Source organism: Cyphellophora europaea, assembly GCF_000365145.1.
Source record: "Cyphellophora europaea CBS 101466 unplaced genomic scaffold supercont1.3, whole genome shotgun sequence".
Lineage (NCBI taxonomy): Eukaryota > Fungi > Ascomycota > Eurotiomycetes > Chaetothyriales > Cyphellophoraceae > Cyphellophora > Cyphellophora europaea.
Window position 1 is genome coordinate 3,348,099 of NW_008481809.1, and position 16,618 is coordinate 3,364,716.

Sequence of the window (16,618 nt, forward strand, 5' to 3'; positions counted from 1 at the left end):
CCTGTTGGCAATCGTTGCCATTAATTGGAAGAAATGCTATGAACTTTTTTTCGGGACCGTTGACGTCGATCTTCCGGCAATGGTGGGGCAACCGATCTGCAAGGCTGCGCAGGGCTAACTATCTCGGCCTTGGCTGCAGAATGCATTTACAATCTATCCCTCCCGTGTTCCTCTCGACATTGTTGCAAAGCGCGAAGCTGAGTGTGCAACTGATGTGGGCTTGGTTGGAGCCCCACGATCTATATTGGAGGCGTGTCTCCGCCAAAATGCATTCTCATCTCCACACCCAGGACAACGTTGGTAAGCATCACCCCCCAATTGCTTTTCTCACCTGATCCTCTATGTCTCGTAGCGCGACAAGAGGATCATGTTCTAATATCCAACCAAAGTGGTCCAGAACGCTTGCTGACAAGCTCAAGGCTGCGAAGAGATCATGAACGCTCTCGACGAATGCCATGCCAGAGGCTTCCTCTACAAAGCCGTTGGCGGCTGCAATGATATCAAGCGAGAAGTAAACAAATGCTTGTCGGGAGCGCGAGCGCAAAAAAGCGGCAAGAACCGAGAAACTGGCCTGCAGCGGCGGCAACGGATAGAAGCTGTCTGGGCTAAAATGGACGAGGGAGACTACACTGCTTTGGAGGAGTTCACCAAGCGCAAGTAATCAGGTCGCATCATTGTACAACAGCTCTATATCCCTGCTGCAATAATGCATCATGAGTCATACAAGACCGAGATGAGAGTTGCGAGAGCCTGGTCGTTGCGAGCACCTTTGTACAGTGGTGGCCCTATGGCCGCAGGCAGGCTCCCAGGTCTCCATTCCGAAAAGATACCACATTCAGTCAACTTCACATGGCATTTCCGATGTACATCTCCATATTCTGCTTTCTCAAGGACATATGCGTACCGTGAGCTGCAATTGAATGAGTCTCGTGATCGACTGCGGTTGTTGCCTCGTTCCTGCCAAGGCGAGCGGAGAGAAACGAGACTGCGACTCCGAATTCTATTGTAACTTAGAACAAAGGGGCCTAGACGCAGCTATCTCTTTTGTTCTCCAGGGATCTGTTGCAACTTGCAAGAGAAGAGTGATTCCACGTTTGTTTGATTGAGTGGGTGGTACTGTTCGGGAAGAGGGGCTCACCATTCGTTCTCGATGCTGTCTGCCCAGGATCATGACAGCAGGCAGTGACCCGCCAGCCACCAGCAAGGATGGCTCCGCACCTCGCAATACGTCCGTGCCGGAATCTCAAAAGGATGACCCGGCCGATATAGACGATTTTGGACTTCCGCGAAGGCCTGCAAGCCGAACACCGAGACCTCTCTCCAGTGATAGTAGTGATGACGATGACGATGCAGCGTTCCACGATGCTGAAGACGTCGTCACTTCTTCGACATCTACGCCGCCGAAGGAGCAGATACAGTCTACCGAACATCCTGCCGAACATCAGCGCCGTAGCGCCGAGATCGAGCGAGGAAACGGAGCAAATGACCCCGAAGTGACACATTCGTTGAACGCCGAGATAACAAATGGTGCTTCGGTGGCTGAGAAAGCGTCATCATCACAGTCATTGGCCGCAGAAGAGCATTCGGGGAGTAAGGATGAGAGTTCGCCAACAGCACGTGTGGAAACACAAAGGGCTGGCGAGGACAAACCCTCTTCACCTGTCAGCGAAGCGGGAGTTGCTAAACCCAAGGACCAGTCGACGCCTTCGTCACCGAGTGAGCCAAAACGCTTTCCCAGCATCAAAAAGGAAAAGAGAAGTAGTGCCGCGGTTGTGTCTGAATGGTCTCACCAAGCACTAGTGGTCAAAGATGAGGAATCCGAACCAGAAGAAGAGGTCGAATGGCAGGCCATGCCTGCGCTCGGTGAAATGGACTACTATGATGATCGAGGTCGCCTCGTCGCCAAGGGGGCCAGAGAGGAGGATCCGGGCAAGACAGGCTATTCCGCCATGGGATTCTCGAGCAGAGGCTACACAAAACTTCAGCTTGACGAGGACGCTCATTCGACCACAAGCATGGATGACGATACTAATTATCTATTCAAGAAAGACGAGAAACCCAAAGCTGCTGAAGCCGAAGCCGAAGCCGATGACGACGACGATGATGATTACGACGACGATCTCGGTCGGGATGCTGCTACGCAACTGGAGAACACCAAAGACCTCTTGACCGAAGGCCAACGCATCGCTTACGTCGGTGTTGTTCGATTGACCATTTACAAGATGCTTAAGGCTCTGGACGACGTCGAGCGGACTAAAGGTACCAAGAAAGACCTTGTAAAAGCGCTCGAAAGTATGGAAATTTGGGGTCAGCAAATGATGGTGAGGCTTTTTGCTCATATGGAGATTGACACTGCCGAGCAGGTCATGATTGAGCAACTGGCTGAACACGGCGTTACTCCTCACGACCTGGTGCCTCCTCTGATGCAGCATGCCAGAATCAAGAACCCCAACAGCGAACGGAAATCGGGTGAGAAATCAGACGACCATCCGGGAGAAACGGTGGACAATAGGACTAAGGATGAATTGGACCACAAATCCAGCACGGAAGATGAAGGATTGAATCCAGCTAATGTCAAAGCCGGCGAAGAAGTGCCTGAAGTACAAGAAACACTGCCAACAACGGATAAGGTCGATCTTGATCTGAGATGGACAGTCTTGTGCGACCTTTTTCTGGTATTGATATCAGATGGCAGTTACGACTCCAGATCTCGAAGGCTTCTGGAACGTGTTGCCTCATCCATGCAGGTCACTTGGCAGCAGATTTGTCGTTTCGAAAGGCGAATCATCGACGCACTTGAGATGCAAGAGGCTGAGCTCAGAGAAAGTTTGGATGAGACGGACAACTTGGATAAAAGGCGCAAGGCTGGTCTAAAGCGCAAGTATATTACAATGGGCCTTGTGACCGTTGGTGGTGCCGCAGTAATTGGATTATCTGCCGGACTACTTGCCCCTCTCATCGGAGCGGGGTTGGCGGCTGGATTCACTACCGTTGGTATTGGTGGTACCACTGCTTTCTTGACGGGTGTGGGTGGTGCCGCCATCGTTACATCGATCGGCGTCACAACGGGTGGCACAATCGCGCTCCGGGCCTCGGATCGAAGGTTTGGGCATGTCAAGACTTTCGAATATCGACCTTTGCACAACAACAAGCGACTTAACCTAATTTTGACTGTATCAGGCTGGATGACTGGCAAGGTGGACGATGTACGCTTGCCATTCAGTACAGTCGACCCGATCATGGGCGACATCTACTCCCTACTTTGGGAGCCCGACATGCTCCGCTCTACTGGTGATACGATCAATATTCTGGCCACCGAAGCTCTAACGCAGACTATCCAGCAAGTTCTTGGCAGCACTCTACTGATCGGTCTGATGTCAGCCATACAGCTCCCGATCATATTGACCAAGCTGGCATATCTCATCGACAACCCCTGGAACGTATCGCTGGATCGGGCGAATGCGGCTGGTCTGATCCTTGCCGACTCCCTGATCCAACGGCACCTTGGGCAGCGCCCAATCACATTGGTCGGCTTTTCTCTGGGGGCCAGGCTAATTTTCTCTTGCTTGAAGGAGCTGGCCAACCGAGGTGCCTATGGTATTGTACAGAATGTCTATCTGTTCGGTGCGCCCATCACGGCCAAAAGGGATGAGTATCTGCGTGCGCGCTCGGTCATTGCCGGTAGATTCGTGAACGGCTATGCTAGCAATGACTGGATTCTTGGCTATCTCTTCCGTGCCACCGCAGGAGGTCTAGGTCGAGTGGCGGGCTTAGCGGCCGTCGAGAACATACCGGGAATGGAGAACAAGGATGTGGGCGAATTTGTCAACGGACACATGGCCTACCGAGCCGCAATGCCGCGCCTGCTGCGTGAAGTTGGTTGGGAGGTTGAAAGCGATGAGTTCTCCGAAATTGAGGATCCTGATCCTGACAACCATGAAGCACGCCAGCGTGAGCTTATCAGAGAGATCGACGAGGCCAGGAAGCAGGCGGAGAAAGAGCCCGAAAGGAAAAGATTTGGCTTCTTCAAGCGCGGCAAACCTGCAGGGAAGCTAGATTGGGAGAGTTACAAGGCCGGAGCTAGCGGTCATGCAAGCAGCCCGAGCAATGGTGATGAGTCGAAATCGGGTCCAGGAGAGCCGAATGTGCTCTTTGATATTGACGCTATTCGCAGGGAATTGGCGAGCGAATATGTCGAGGTCCGTGAGCTCGACAGCACGATGCCGGCTATGCAGATTGTGACGACTGGAAAAGATGGAGAGAAGCAGACGGAGTTCCTGCGACTTCCGCAAAACGTCAATCTCTCGGCAGATGAATTATCACGGATGAAGCTACCTCCACGTCCGGATGAGGACGGGCAAGGCGTAATACCCATGCCTGCACTACCAGCAAGGACATCGTCACTCCGACCATCGCCGAGGCAGTCTCCAGGCCAGTCTCCCAGACACTCTCCTGCGCCGTCGTCACAACCATCGCCAAGACGTATTCCTTCGCCCGAGCCTGAAGACTATGGCTTTGGTCAGCCGAGAGAGCTAGTCAGCACCCTTCCGCCACTTAATATCACTCCTTCGATATCTCAAGGCGGTTTCGATTCAGATGTCTCGAGACCAGCGCTCAAAACGCACGCGACTGAGCCTTCCCCCTCGAGTTGGAGCAAGCACCAAAGTCTGCCCAGCAATAACATCACGCCTCCTGTTGATCCCTATAATATCGAGCACAACGCTTGGGCTGAAGATGGCCTTGGTAAAGAGAAGGATATCAAAATGACCTTCGAGTAGAGCTCTCGCCTGCTTGGTGAGGCCTCGTGAGGCCCTGTGGGTATCTGTATATTTGAATAACGAGCCCACATTTCACTTATTGCCCCTTTACACTATCTCGTGCTGCGTTACTACAACCCCACGTACGCTAACTGGCAAGTCTTTCACGAGAAGCTGTCTGACACTACGTAGCATAGCGATCAGGAACTCCGGACCACGTGAATGGAACAATTACCTTCAATGAGGACAAGCCAGGCTGCCGTTGTGAGAGACATACGCAGCCGCTTCCAATAAAGAAGTCACTATTCGATGATAATGCAATTGAAGGAGTTAACAAGCTTCCTTGTTTGCTTCTGCGAACACGATAATGAAAGACGTTAGGGTGTCGACATAGACGAGCTGGAAGGAAAGATATATTCGCTCGCTCGCTCGCTTATTAAGAAGCAGAACCTGCACCATCAGCTGAGTCAAGCACACGACTACACTCTAGCTGATAGTGCTGCTTCTACTTACGATAGGATACGCCATTAACAATCGCGATCAAAGTCTTCGAAATCTTGAGGTCATTCCATCAGTTGGGCTTCATTCAGACCGTGTCCCTGCCGGCCATGGAGTCTGAGCAAACCCAGGACGCCATCGCTAGGTTGGGGAGAACCAAGGAGTGGCTTCAACTTGCTGAAGGTATGTCAGTGGCTAAGAATACGATGGCAGGCTTCGAAAAATACGTGGAACTCATTCTGTCTACAGGCAATTTCTCAAAGCAGTTCAAAGAGAGCCAGCAAATCATCATCAATGCCTATAGCACGAGGCTTAGGACTTGCTACGGGGAACTGAGCGTGATTCAGAAATCTCTAATTGAACAGCACTGGTTCTCATCAACAATGGCCGCCGCGCTAGCCGACCGGCACCTGCTTACGATTAAGGACTTAGGTAAGACATTGGGCGAGTACCATGTATTCTACAAGCTGAACTATACCCTTGCCAGGAGGCACTGAGATACTGGCCTTACAGTCGAGTTCACCCGGATGAAGCATTTGCTCTAGGGCTATTTTTCTTTTACTATTAGGACTGTCAATCACATCGCTGGCGAGCCTCGAACGCTGGTGCGCCATAAGCCAAGGAAAAATATACAAATCGAAGTCCTAGACACCATTCTTCATTCTTTATCCCTGGTATTTTTTCAGATCCCGTCATCTATACATTAAAAGGTCAGTGTCCGGCAATCTATGTGACGACCAGTATTGCTCCGGGCCTTCTGACTTGGCGGTGCTCAATATTCTCACCCTCAAGATGAGTCGACTCTCATTAAACTGTCTACGCGAATGACAGTGTGCTCAGCTAGCCGGACTATGTGATCTTCAGGCAAGAAGTGCTGTAACAGACAGGCATAGTTGCCGCTGTCTGGGACGCAAGGTGCCTCCACGAAAGCGGCAGACCAGCTGGTGACCAGAGTCATATATGAGGCTGCAACTACCTTCCTTTGATGATGTGTTTCTGCCCTTTGTGCTAATTCTGCCGTCGACAGTACGGTGACTATTGTTCAACATTCTACACAAAGGCGCTTTGACACCTTTTGTCCGCTCATTGACTCCAGGCTATTTCCGACGCTGCAGAAAGATTGCGATCAGGTACAAAATATCTTCAGCGCCGATCATGACTCCGCTTACTCATTCAAGTCTATCGGATACCATTCAGCATTGATTTCGAGGGCTTCTGGTAAAACCTCTTGTCATAATACACGACACATCCTGTACGGTTGAATCATGACCGACATTCTGGTGAGTATGGTTTCAACAACTATGGACTTAGTACGCATTACAACCCCCCTGAGCTGGCTCCTGAGCCTCGTGGCATTCTTCTCTCTATTGGTCAGTACGAAAGAGAATTTCCTGTTCGCGGTACTATTCTGTTTTCGCTACATCCGGCTGATTGTACACGTTCTGTCATTCTACTGCGTCTACAAACCGACCCCCCTTCCCGTCAACCCTACCCTGAAGCCGAGCGATTGCACTATCATCATCCCAACGATTGATCCCGAGAACGCCGGTTTCTTGGAGTGCATTCGTACTGTTCTACAGAATCAGCCTGGGGCTATCATCATCGTCACGGTTGGCAACGCGAAAGTCAAGCTGGTTAAGAAAGTGGTCAAGCCATTTCGCAGGAGCTGGCCCTCAACCACCATCTCCGTCACGCAGACGGATGTAGCTAACAAGCGCAGACAAGTGTGCCATGCACTACCTCAAGTCAAAACGGCTATCACTGTCCTCGTTGATGACCATGTCTATTGGCCAAGTTTGGATTTTCTTAAAACCATCTGTGCTCCATTCGAGGACAGCAAGGTTGGTGGACTTGGTACCAACAAGGTCGTTCGTCGGACTGGATCCGGTTGGGGCATGAACAGCATCTTCAACTTTCTGGCATGTGTTTACCTTGAAAGACACAACTTTGAGCTTGCCGCCACGAATGCAATCGATGGTGGCGTCTTCGTACTTTCCGGTCGCACGTCCGCTCACCGCACCTGCATTCTCCAAGACCCCGATTTTCTCGGCGGGTTTGCGAATGAGTATTTCTTCTTTGGCAAGCTCGGTCCCATCAATCCAGATGATGACAATTTCATCACCCGCTGGGAGGTGAAGAAGGGCTGGAGGATCAAGATCCAATACTGCGAGGATGCTACCATTGAGACTGAACTTGGATCTCCAGGTAAGTACATGTCTCAGTGTCTACGCTGGGTTCGCACGACTTGGCGCTCGAATAGCTGCTCGCTCTTCACTGACCGTACTGTCTGGTATGCTCAGCCCTGGTGCACCTACAGCGTCTACATCAGCAGCTTCTTCAACTTTGCGCTGTTCTACGACGCTGCGCTATTCTACACGCTTAGGCGCACGACTTTCGGTGGCACCTGGACTCCTACACTCGTCATGGCTACCTGGGTTTTCGCCAGCAAGATGGTCAAGTTGATTCCCCATTTTCGGAGATGCCCTGCTGACCTCATGTTGATCCCAGCGTACATCTTGTTTGCCTACATCCACAGCTTCTACAAGCTCTACGCCCTCTTCACATTCTACAATGTTGCCTGGTCTGGGCGCAACCTGGCCGCGGTTGATGCTGATGCACAAATTGACGGCTCTAGTAGTGACGACAGTGATCAGGACGAGGAGAACAATGACGGAATTGAGGCTGGGGACTTTTCCGGCAAGCACTGCACGTGAGTTCCCTGATCCTTTGAACATCCAGATCGAGCACCCTAGGGCTCCGAATTCTACCTAAGCACCGGAGACAAGTCTTCACCTGATGACATTAATGCCATTTCTACACCTGTCAAGTTTTATACACATCCCTTAGCGTTCCAATCTTGTTTAGGCGTACTGACCTGTGGTTCTCGATGTCTATAGTACAGTTTTGAGCTATCCGTATCAGTCGAGCTTGCCTGGTTACGGATCGTCGAGTACCAGCCAGTATTATACCGCAAGAACAGATCAGTCAAACACCCCCTCGTGGGCCTCCTCAACCATAAGCCACCAGAGAAGCTCTGGTGGCTCGTCAGGTCTGAACCACGCCTCGAAAACACATTCTTCAGGCAACCCTTCGTGGAGCTCTTCGACTAGCAGCCTCCAGACCAGAAGCAGCACGATGTCAAGCCGCAAGGCCACACTTTTGACTAGTGATAGCAGCTCCACTTCCAAGCAAGCTTTGCTCGACCGCTTCTTCAATATTGATGACACTCCAACTCCTAACTCTCCGGCTTCTTCAGTAGGCTCCTCTCAGCAGTCGGCGTCTTACGCCATCTCTGCCTGGTCTGCATGGGAAAAGGCTTCTGAAAACATTACTAAGAGGACACAGACGCATTGTTCATTCCCGTGTCCGCCTAATCATACCTCTAGGCAATGGGGTAGTGTTAACTCGGATAAAGGTAATCACAAAGGGTCCATCTTCTTCGAGCCACGAGTTCTACGTCAAAGTACAATGGCTCAGAGCTCGCGTCGAGGCTATCGCGAGACTTCTTCGCTGCTGACGCCGACTTCGGGGACCCATCTCTCACCATCATCCCTGCGCAAGCGCTCCCCGTCGTCGCGTGCCGATCGGTCTCCAGCTCCCCCTCCTCCCTCAAATGTCACGGCCACATCCGGTAGCGCCGACGCCGGTGGGAGCCTCCTTCGCAGGCCGTCTTCGCCTGATTTCCAGCCCAATGTCAAGGTCGAGAACTCCGATATCCCAATTGCGAGCATCGAGCCACACCCCAGCTTCACCGACCAGCCTGACGTTAAGTTAGAGCGTACCGGGCCTTGTGAGACCAGGCCGTCCACGAACTGCCATCGCTCCCATAGGGTGAGTCATGAGCGCGTCCCTCCGTCCTCCAGCAGCACAAGCCACACGGGCAGCGACGCCGACCTCGACACGGCCTCCCCCAGCTCAGTCGCCACCCCGCCCAGTTCCATCAACTCTGCATGCCACGCCTGTGTCGAGGGTGTAGATAAAGGCTGGCCAGCATCGGAACCGTGCACTATAAAGGAGAGCGTGAGCAAGATAAAACCCCAAGACACCCAGTGTCCTCAGACGCCCCGGGTGCCTCACTACACACCCAGAAGGCATCGGCGGGGCAGTGACTGCGCCAGGCAGCACGCCGACATGGATCGGTTGACTCCGGAGGGCTTGTGTGAGTTGCCGCCGCATATCAGGGATGCAGGCCTTCCCTAGCTAGATACGGGAGAAATTGGTAGGTTGAAAGTTTTCTTGTTTTCGTAACCATGTAGCGCGTTTCGCAAGCACATTTCATATAAAGCTCTTAGATTCAACCCTTTTCTCCCGCACGGGACTCTGTACTTCGCCCCCCTGGTTGTTGTGTTAAAATGGGCAATTCGTACCGTCGCCTGTGTCGCCACAGAGGTGTAGGTTGTACCCTGAATCTTAGCATTACATTTCACTGCCTGAAAGTGGGCCCCTGAAGGAACCGTTCGCTCTTCATGTAAGCTCCCACAGCGGCCACACTCAAGCTTAGCCCCGTGAACCTTTACGTAAGGTGTGTGCCCTGAAGTTCACTGGCTATCAGAAGATCGGAGTCTTGAATAATCCAGCTGGCCTTCAATGGCTCCATATCAAGCCTCCAACCCGTGCAGCATTGAAACTACTAGACACACTGACAGGATCTCATGGGATTCAGGGGTCTGCCCGAGTCTCGCGAGCATTGGTACGACCTAAAACGACTGAGGTGAAGTGCTACGGGCGCAGCAAGTCCGTGGGATCAAATAGAGTTCAGCAACGTGCATATGCTTCGGCATGATTGGCAGATATACGAAGTATGGTTTCAGCAACGAGGCAACCGCGGTTTTGGCGGTCTCGCCAGATGTTTGGTTGTTCTACGCATAAGCCTGCATACTCTGGTAGGAGGCGATGCGAGTCGATGCTTAGTCCTGCCTATGTTACACATCGAAGAATCTCAATGACAGACCACGGTCCCTTGCATGGTCGGCACTCATGCTTCAACTCAGTTCCTTGCGAGATCCCGAACCTCGCACAGGATTTTCACTCGCTACCGCACGCGGGCTCAACCCTCTCAACGCACAAGTCTTGGTTGACCTGGAATACCCGGCCAGGTTGATCGTGCCGAATAGGTAGTTGACGCCTCCAGCTGCGCTGGTAGAAGTGACCGGCCAGAAAACGTTCGCAGATGCGGCAACACTAAGCAAGACACACCAATTCTCAGGCAGCGCACTTCCCTGTTTTCGGACTCTGGAAAAGACGACTGGAATGGAGAATTTGAGGTCGCTAGTGCGTCCAAGGATGGAAGCAAACTAGCAACTTGCCATGAAGTTGCCGTCTGCGCTACCTTTTGGGGATGTAGATAACCACCCTCTACCGCGCAGAGATTGCTGACAGCCACTTTTGCTCGTCTTTCCTGCATACGTGTCAGACTTGCTTGTTCGTCAAACAGGCTGCGATACTTACCGGTCGAAGTGCAGCAACATCGCCAACACAGGAACCAGTTGCCGCTGGTGCGCCTTGTCTTTCTGCTCGAGGAACTGCAGTAGCACATTTTTCAGGTAGACGTAATCCACCGAACCCTGACTCAAGCCTGCATTGGTAGGCGTCTCGCGCCCCCCGGCAGGCTTGTCACGCTCCCTGGCTGTGGGCGCTGGAGATCTAGCTGACGCAGAGTCAATTGATGTTCTTGAGCTCTGAACGCCGGATCCCACGCCAGGTCTGGGTCCTTGTCGCGTGTTCGCCTGCAGCACCTTGAGCTCCTCGGTCAGATTCTTGTTTGCTCTCGTGAGCTTCTCAACGCGCTCTTTGGCCTCATCGCCCATCCGCCGTAGCTCTCCTTTCTGGGTCTCCATGTCTTGCACCTGCCGCTCGCTCTCGTTGAGTGCCTCGCGCAGGGTAGCCATGGCAGCGCGGACTTCTTCCACCTCCTTTGTAGCTCTCTCGCTGGCTTGCTCCAGGTCTTGTAACCTGCGTTTGGCATCTCGCTGCTTCAGATCGAGCTCATCTTTCTCGTCTTCCAGGATCTTAACCTGTCTCTGCATATCCCGAGCCCTTGACTTCGCGTCATCCAGCTCGCGCATCATGCGTCTACTGCTCACGCTAGCTTCGTCTTCGATGCGATCGCGCTCCTCGATGGCCGCATCCATACGCTCCTTCATCTCACGTACTCTAGACTCTGTGCCGGCCTCTGACTGATTCAGCAGCATCCTCATCGTCTGCCCTTCACGAGTGCGTTCAGTAAGCATTCGCTGAGCTTCGGCCAATTCCTCCTCGAGATTCTCAGCCCGCGTCGATGCTTCTCGAGCTTGGGTGTTCAGCTCATGAGTCTGTTCGCGCAAGGACTGTACCAGTTGCTGCGATGAAGAATGCAAGGCGGTCTTCAGACTGATTTCCTCGCGGAACTGTGAAATCTCTCGCTCATGTCCAGCCACTCGTCCCTCAAGACCATTCAACTGCGATTTGAGTTTTGCTGCTTCCTCACGACTCTTCTTTAGCTCGTTATTCCTGTCGTCCGAGAGGCTGATGGCGTCTAGCCTTCTCGTTTCGGTAGACTTGAGCTCAGTCTGAACAACCCTCAGATCTTCTTCGGCTCTTGTCCGCGTGCTAGTTTCTTGTTCAATTTTCTGCTGCAACTCTTTGATCTCAGAGTCCTTGTCACCTAGTCGCTTGCTCAAGCCCTTCATTTCTGACTTGAGATCCTCGTGTCGAGCCTCTAGCCGCTTGAGCTCCCCCTCTTTGTTCTTCAGATCGTCTTTGGCACTCTTGAGCTCCGCGACCTCGGCCCTTAAGACCTTCAATTCTGGCTGTGCTTTGGAGAGGACATCCCGAAGGTCAGTCAAGTCTTTGAATCGCGACGCAGCAAGCTTTTCAGCCGCAGTGAGATCGGTTTGCAAGGATATGGACTTGATCTTCGCCTCCTCCAGCTCCTGGATCGTGTTTTTGTGCTTTTCATCGTCCGCAGACTTGTTGGAAATGCTCCTCTGGAGACCAAGCAGCTCACTCTCAAGCTCTTCGGCTCTTGATCGGAGTGCTGCCCTCTCAATTTCTGCTGTCTTCAGCTTGTCTCGGGCCTCGACATGCTCCTCCCCTTGATGCAGCAAGTCATCGCGAAGAGTCTCGATCTCTTCCTGAAGGGCCTCTTGGTCTTTGATCTTCTTTGAAAGCTTCTCAATGGTAGAATCTCTGGTGTCGATGTCCTTCTTCAGGGCAGCTATTTGCTCTTCCAGCTGAGAGGTGTTCATAGATATGATAGCCGTTGGCTTAGACTCCTCTTCAATTTCGGCAAGGTTTTCAGACACCTTGACGGGACCCTCCGGCTCGTTTTCCTCGGTTGGTATTGCTTGACTGCCTTTACCCTTCTTTTTCTTCTTGTTCTTCTTTTTGGAAGTTTGAGCAGTACCTAGATCCGGCGCTGTAGTGGAAACAGGCCTGGAAACAGCAGCTGGCAGCTCCTGTGTCTCTCTTTTCAGGCCAAAATTGGCAGCCAGATAATTGACAGCGTCCTCTCGGCTCTTAAGCTGGTCGAGATTCGACGATGTCCCCTCATCCAGAAATCCGAAGACCTTGGCAGAAGGACGATTGTTGAACTTCTCCTCGTTGGCTGCGAGTTCTGCCTTCAAGTCTGCCACAGTTGCTTCTGTGGAGGTTAATTGAGAGCGCAATGTGTCCATGATACCTTGCATGGTGCTGAGCTTCTTTTCGCTCGAAGTCTCTCCCTTGCTCTGCTGTTCTTGCTCGCGAGCAGCCATCTTCGCCATCGCCAGGCTATCTTCAAGATCCTTGACTGTAGCATCCTTTTGGCCAAGCTTCTCATTTAGGATGTTCGTTTCCGCCCGGGCTTTCTGTAGTTGCGACTCAAGGTCGGACTTCGTTTCTTCCAACGCTTGCACTCTCTGTTTAAGGCCATCAATCTCGCCAGATAAGGAGTCTCTTTGCGAGCGCAGTTGTTCAAGCTCGCGGTCAATATGTTGAGCTTGACTTTCTCCCAACTGCGCTTGACCTTCGAGATCCTGGATGCGACTTTCAAGCCTAGCCTTTTCAACATCGAATTTGTCCTTCGTGTCCCGGAGTTCGAGCAGTTCCCGTGTAGCTGATTCGAGGCTGGTGACCATGCCTTCGGTGGATTCACGGGCAACAGTCAAGTCAGCCTTCATCTTCTCCATCTGCGCCCTGAGCTGCTCAACTTGGGCTTTGCTGTCCTCGAGTTCTTGTTCGAGACGCGGTACTTCATTGTCGTACGAAAAAAAATCTTCTGAAGTGTCCTTGGGCGGGGACACGGGTTTTGAGCGTGGCGAGAACAAGGAGAAGCTCGGTATGCGTGACGAGGTCGAGGCAGGAGACTTGATGGAGTCTTTGGGAGAGGAGGGGTCATTTGCAGTGTTCAGAGTTGCTACTGCCGTCGTTGACGAGACTGCGTCTTCCGCAGGCTGCACGACTGGGTCTTGGGTCTCTGTGCTCGCTTTTGTCTCTGCTGCTCGGCTTTCCAAATCTGCGACTTTGGCCCTCAGTTGGCTCGCGTCATCCTCGGATTGCTCTGCCTTCTTCTTGTAGTCGTCTCTTTCCGCACTGACCTTCTTGAACTCATCGAGTACCATATCACCCTTGGCGCTGACCTGAGTGAGATACTCGGTAAAAGCTGCCGGGTCGTTAATGCTCGTCAGAGGTGTATGCTCACGAAGGGACGCCTCGAATGGCTCTATCGTCTGCACCCGTGCGTGAGCAGAGCGGTAGGCCTTCAGTAGCTCGCCATATTTTGACTCGAGTCGTTCCAGCTTGCGAAATTTGAGGCGAACGTCTGCCGGTATTTCAGGAGCTCTTGCCTGTGGCACGGGACTGCCATCGGTCTCTTCTGACGAGGCGCCTGCAACTTCCCGACTTGTACCCTCATCCTTCTTTTCTTCGGGCACTGCACCCGGCTCTTCCTTGGTCTCGCTTTCGGGCCTAGGTGTCTCGACTCTGCTTGGGGCCTCGCTACTATCGCCGACTACGGAGAATGCAGCCTCGAATTCAGATGGATCAGGCCCCTGGTTCGACTGCGCAGTGCCGACTTCTCTCTGACGACTGGCCAAGCGTGGAGCAGAGCCATCTTGTTGTGTCTGCGGACGCCGTCGTTGTGGACCGCGCTGCGAGGTGGACGAGGTGACGGCTTGTCGTTGTCGAGCCTGTTCCTCAGCGATCCTCGTGTCTATCGCGCCCTTTAGGCGCTTCACGTGGTCAGCATTCATCATTCGTCCCGGCATGGCAAGTATACCTGAAAATAATCCACCTTGACGGTCTATACACTACTCACCCCTAAGGCTGCAACGAGTACTCTATAGTTCGACGCGGTATAAGAAACTGGAGTGGTCTGAATACATGCGGCGGAGGTTTCCCCGGATCTAGCGAATGGGCTCCGATGTTTTACCGTCTTTTGTCGATCTTCCTAAAAAATACAAAACGAGACTCTATCTGCCTTTTCTTCGTCACGTATTCTAGCATTGGCCGCATCCTATACTTGTATCCGCTGCTTGCTATGATAACTTATAGTAACTGCTCCACCTGGACTTACCGTCCGTCTCATGCTGCTGCGGAAGGTAGTGATGCCGCAAATGCGGTGGAACGATCTTTTCATCCACCTCGACCAGGTCTTTGCCTCAAACCCGCCGCGGCCACAGCTACTTAAACGTGCTGTAACTGATCTCGCTTCCTATATGAGATTTCGGTATGGTGCCATATTGGCGGAGACCAAATTCGACCACAATTAAGCCGGAGCGCTTTCCTGAACCCCGAACTGAGAGGTTTGTGGTGGGTGGAATGGGCTTGACTTAGCTGGCCGTACATTCCGTTACTGGATTTTGCGTTGGTAGTCATAGATTCGTCTGTATTTTCATTTCAAGACCACATTCGCACCCCTTGCCGCCAAGTATTGGTCCGGACCGCCGGGGGGAAGAGTCCTCACCACACCGAAGATCTCCTGGTCGTAGTATCGAAGTTTCGTTTTAGGGTCGGTGTAGCGCGACGGCAGACCGGTAATGTCGCAGTATTGCTTCTGGCGCGCTGGGCTTAGACTAGGCGCGCTCTCGATGTTGGTATATGTCACTGCGGGTCCTAGGCTCGTAGGCAGGCCGTTCGCAGCCTTCTGTAGATTTTTCTCGAGCACCAGTGTCGACAAGCTTTGCGTAGCCTGTGCCATGTTCAGGGGTTTCGCTGCTCCTGCGCCGAGCACTGGCGTAGCTGCGCCGTCCGAAGTTGCGCCAGTTGCTGGCAACGGTGTCGATGCGCCGGAATTGTTCTGTGTCACCATCACCGATGCCTCTCTTCTCTGTGTCTCGCCGATGATCTGCTTGGTGTTCTTGTTACGTCGACCTGACGGCTTCCAGGTTTGGTTGCGAAAAGGCTTCTGCGTGTAGTAGATGTCCATAGTATCTAGTAGTTGCTGATGAGAGTCGTCTTGCGGTTGAGGAGTGGCAGGCATTGTGACGGCTGTCCAGATGCGGATCGAGGATGCGGTGGCTTGAGATTTTTGCGATGCGTCAGCCTGCTTTTGTGTAATGCGAGATTGCCTACTTGGTGGACGAGCCGTGCATTGACAGTCAGGGCAAGAAGGCGCACCCACGAGGGTTAGGGCTTGAACCGTGTTGCCTTATGCCAAGCCCGACGCGTTACGTCCTTACTATTTTGGTACGCGTCTGTTAAGTGCCCTCCACGTGTTCTAGGCCGCTAATTGCCGCAGATTTTAGTCTGCATCTGTGATCATGGTGAGTTCTGGGAGTCTGCAATTGTAGGACGGGGTGCTCACCCCTACAGGAAAGCCCACACGAGCAACAGCAGAGCCTCCTGCTTTCGAGGATTATTACCAATATTGTATGCTGTTCCCGCCTGGTATGTCCGCCATTGCTGATCGTAGTAGGAAAAGCTCAACGAGGCCGTCATGGTCATGAACCGCAGCCTCCAAGAGGTCAACATCCAGAATATGAATGTTGAGTTGGTTGCTCAAATGTTCAAGAATTACCAATCGAACGTTCTGTTTCATCTCGAAGGTCTGTGACTAAGTGTCAATTCATGCGTGTCGAGCTAACATCGCAAAGCTACGGACAATCTAAAAGACCCTGTTTGATCTTATCTGACAATTGACCAACTGAGCTGGACACACGAAGGGCAACTTCATGCCACACCTGAACTGTGCATGTTCGTCACTCGTTAGATCTGACGTTACTAGTATGGAACAGCGCGCCAGTTGCATGGCGGCATAAGCCTTGCCGTCCAATCCACCGAGTGCCTCGATGGGGGGACGCTGGGATAAATCCAAGGAAGAAGATCAAGCTAGGCGCTAATATCAGACTTGTGAATGAGCATGGGTCTCCTCAGTCTCCTCATTCCAAGTCTGGCGCCTCTCGAAT

General features: G+C 52.4%; 7 protein-coding genes across 7 annotated transcripts; 5 read left to right on the forward strand and 2 right to left on the reverse strand.

The window, feature by feature from the left end:
* Nucleotides 1-266: 266 nt before the first annotated feature.
* HMPREF1541_04196 (uncharacterized protein) lies at nucleotides 267-661 on the forward strand (the record flags this gene model as incomplete). The annotated part of the gene is made up of 2 exons (XM_008718542.1): nucleotides 267-300; nucleotides 420-661. 2 exons carry the CDS (start codon nucleotides 267-269, stop codon nucleotides 659-661), a joined length of 276 nt encoding a protein of 91 aa, XP_008716764.1.
* A 508-nt stretch (nucleotides 662-1,169) lies between these two features.
* Nucleotides 1,170-4,778, forward strand: HMPREF1541_04197 (uncharacterized protein; the record flags this gene model as incomplete). Its single annotated transcript, XM_008718543.1, has 1 exon — nucleotides 1,170-4,778. The coding sequence occupies one exon, from the start codon at nucleotides 1,170-1,172 to the stop codon at nucleotides 4,776-4,778; it is 3,609 nt and encodes a 1,202-aa protein (XP_008716765.1).
* Nucleotides 4,779-5,365: 587 nt separating this feature from the next.
* HMPREF1541_04198 (uncharacterized protein) lies at nucleotides 5,366-5,752 on the forward strand (the record flags this gene model as incomplete). Its single annotated transcript, XM_008718544.1, has 1 exon — nucleotides 5,366-5,752. The coding sequence occupies one exon, from the start codon at nucleotides 5,366-5,368 to the stop codon at nucleotides 5,750-5,752; it is 387 nt and encodes a 128-aa protein (XP_008716766.1).
* Nucleotides 5,753-6,556: 804 nt separating this feature from the next.
* On the forward strand, nucleotides 6,557-7,969 carry HMPREF1541_04199 (uncharacterized protein; the record flags this gene model as incomplete). Its single annotated transcript, XM_008718545.1, has 1 exon — nucleotides 6,557-7,969. One exon carries the CDS (start codon nucleotides 6,557-6,559, stop codon nucleotides 7,967-7,969), a length of 1,413 nt encoding a protein of 470 aa, XP_008716767.1.
* Nucleotides 7,970-10,699: 2,730 nt separating this feature from the next.
* Nucleotides 10,700-14,479, reverse strand: HMPREF1541_04200 (uncharacterized protein; the record flags this gene model as incomplete). Its single annotated transcript, XM_008718546.1, has 1 exon — nucleotides 10,700-14,479. One exon carries the CDS (start codon nucleotides 14,477-14,479, stop codon nucleotides 10,700-10,702), a length of 3,780 nt encoding a protein of 1,259 aa, XP_008716768.1.
* A 626-nt stretch (nucleotides 14,480-15,105) lies between these two features.
* Nucleotides 15,106-15,693, reverse strand: HMPREF1541_04201 (uncharacterized protein; the record flags this gene model as incomplete). The annotated part of the gene is made up of 1 exon (XM_008718547.1): nucleotides 15,106-15,693. The coding sequence occupies one exon, from the start codon at nucleotides 15,691-15,693 to the stop codon at nucleotides 15,106-15,108; it is 588 nt and encodes a 195-aa protein (XP_008716769.1).
* Nucleotides 15,694-15,973: 280 nt separating this feature from the next.
* On the forward strand, nucleotides 15,974-16,335 carry HMPREF1541_04202 (uncharacterized protein; the record flags this gene model as incomplete). Its single annotated transcript, XM_008718548.1, has 4 exons — nucleotides 15,974-15,976; nucleotides 16,026-16,082; nucleotides 16,129-16,258; nucleotides 16,307-16,335. 4 exons carry the CDS (start codon nucleotides 15,974-15,976, stop codon nucleotides 16,333-16,335), a joined length of 219 nt encoding a protein of 72 aa, XP_008716770.1.
* Nucleotides 16,336-16,618: the final 283 nt, after the last annotated feature.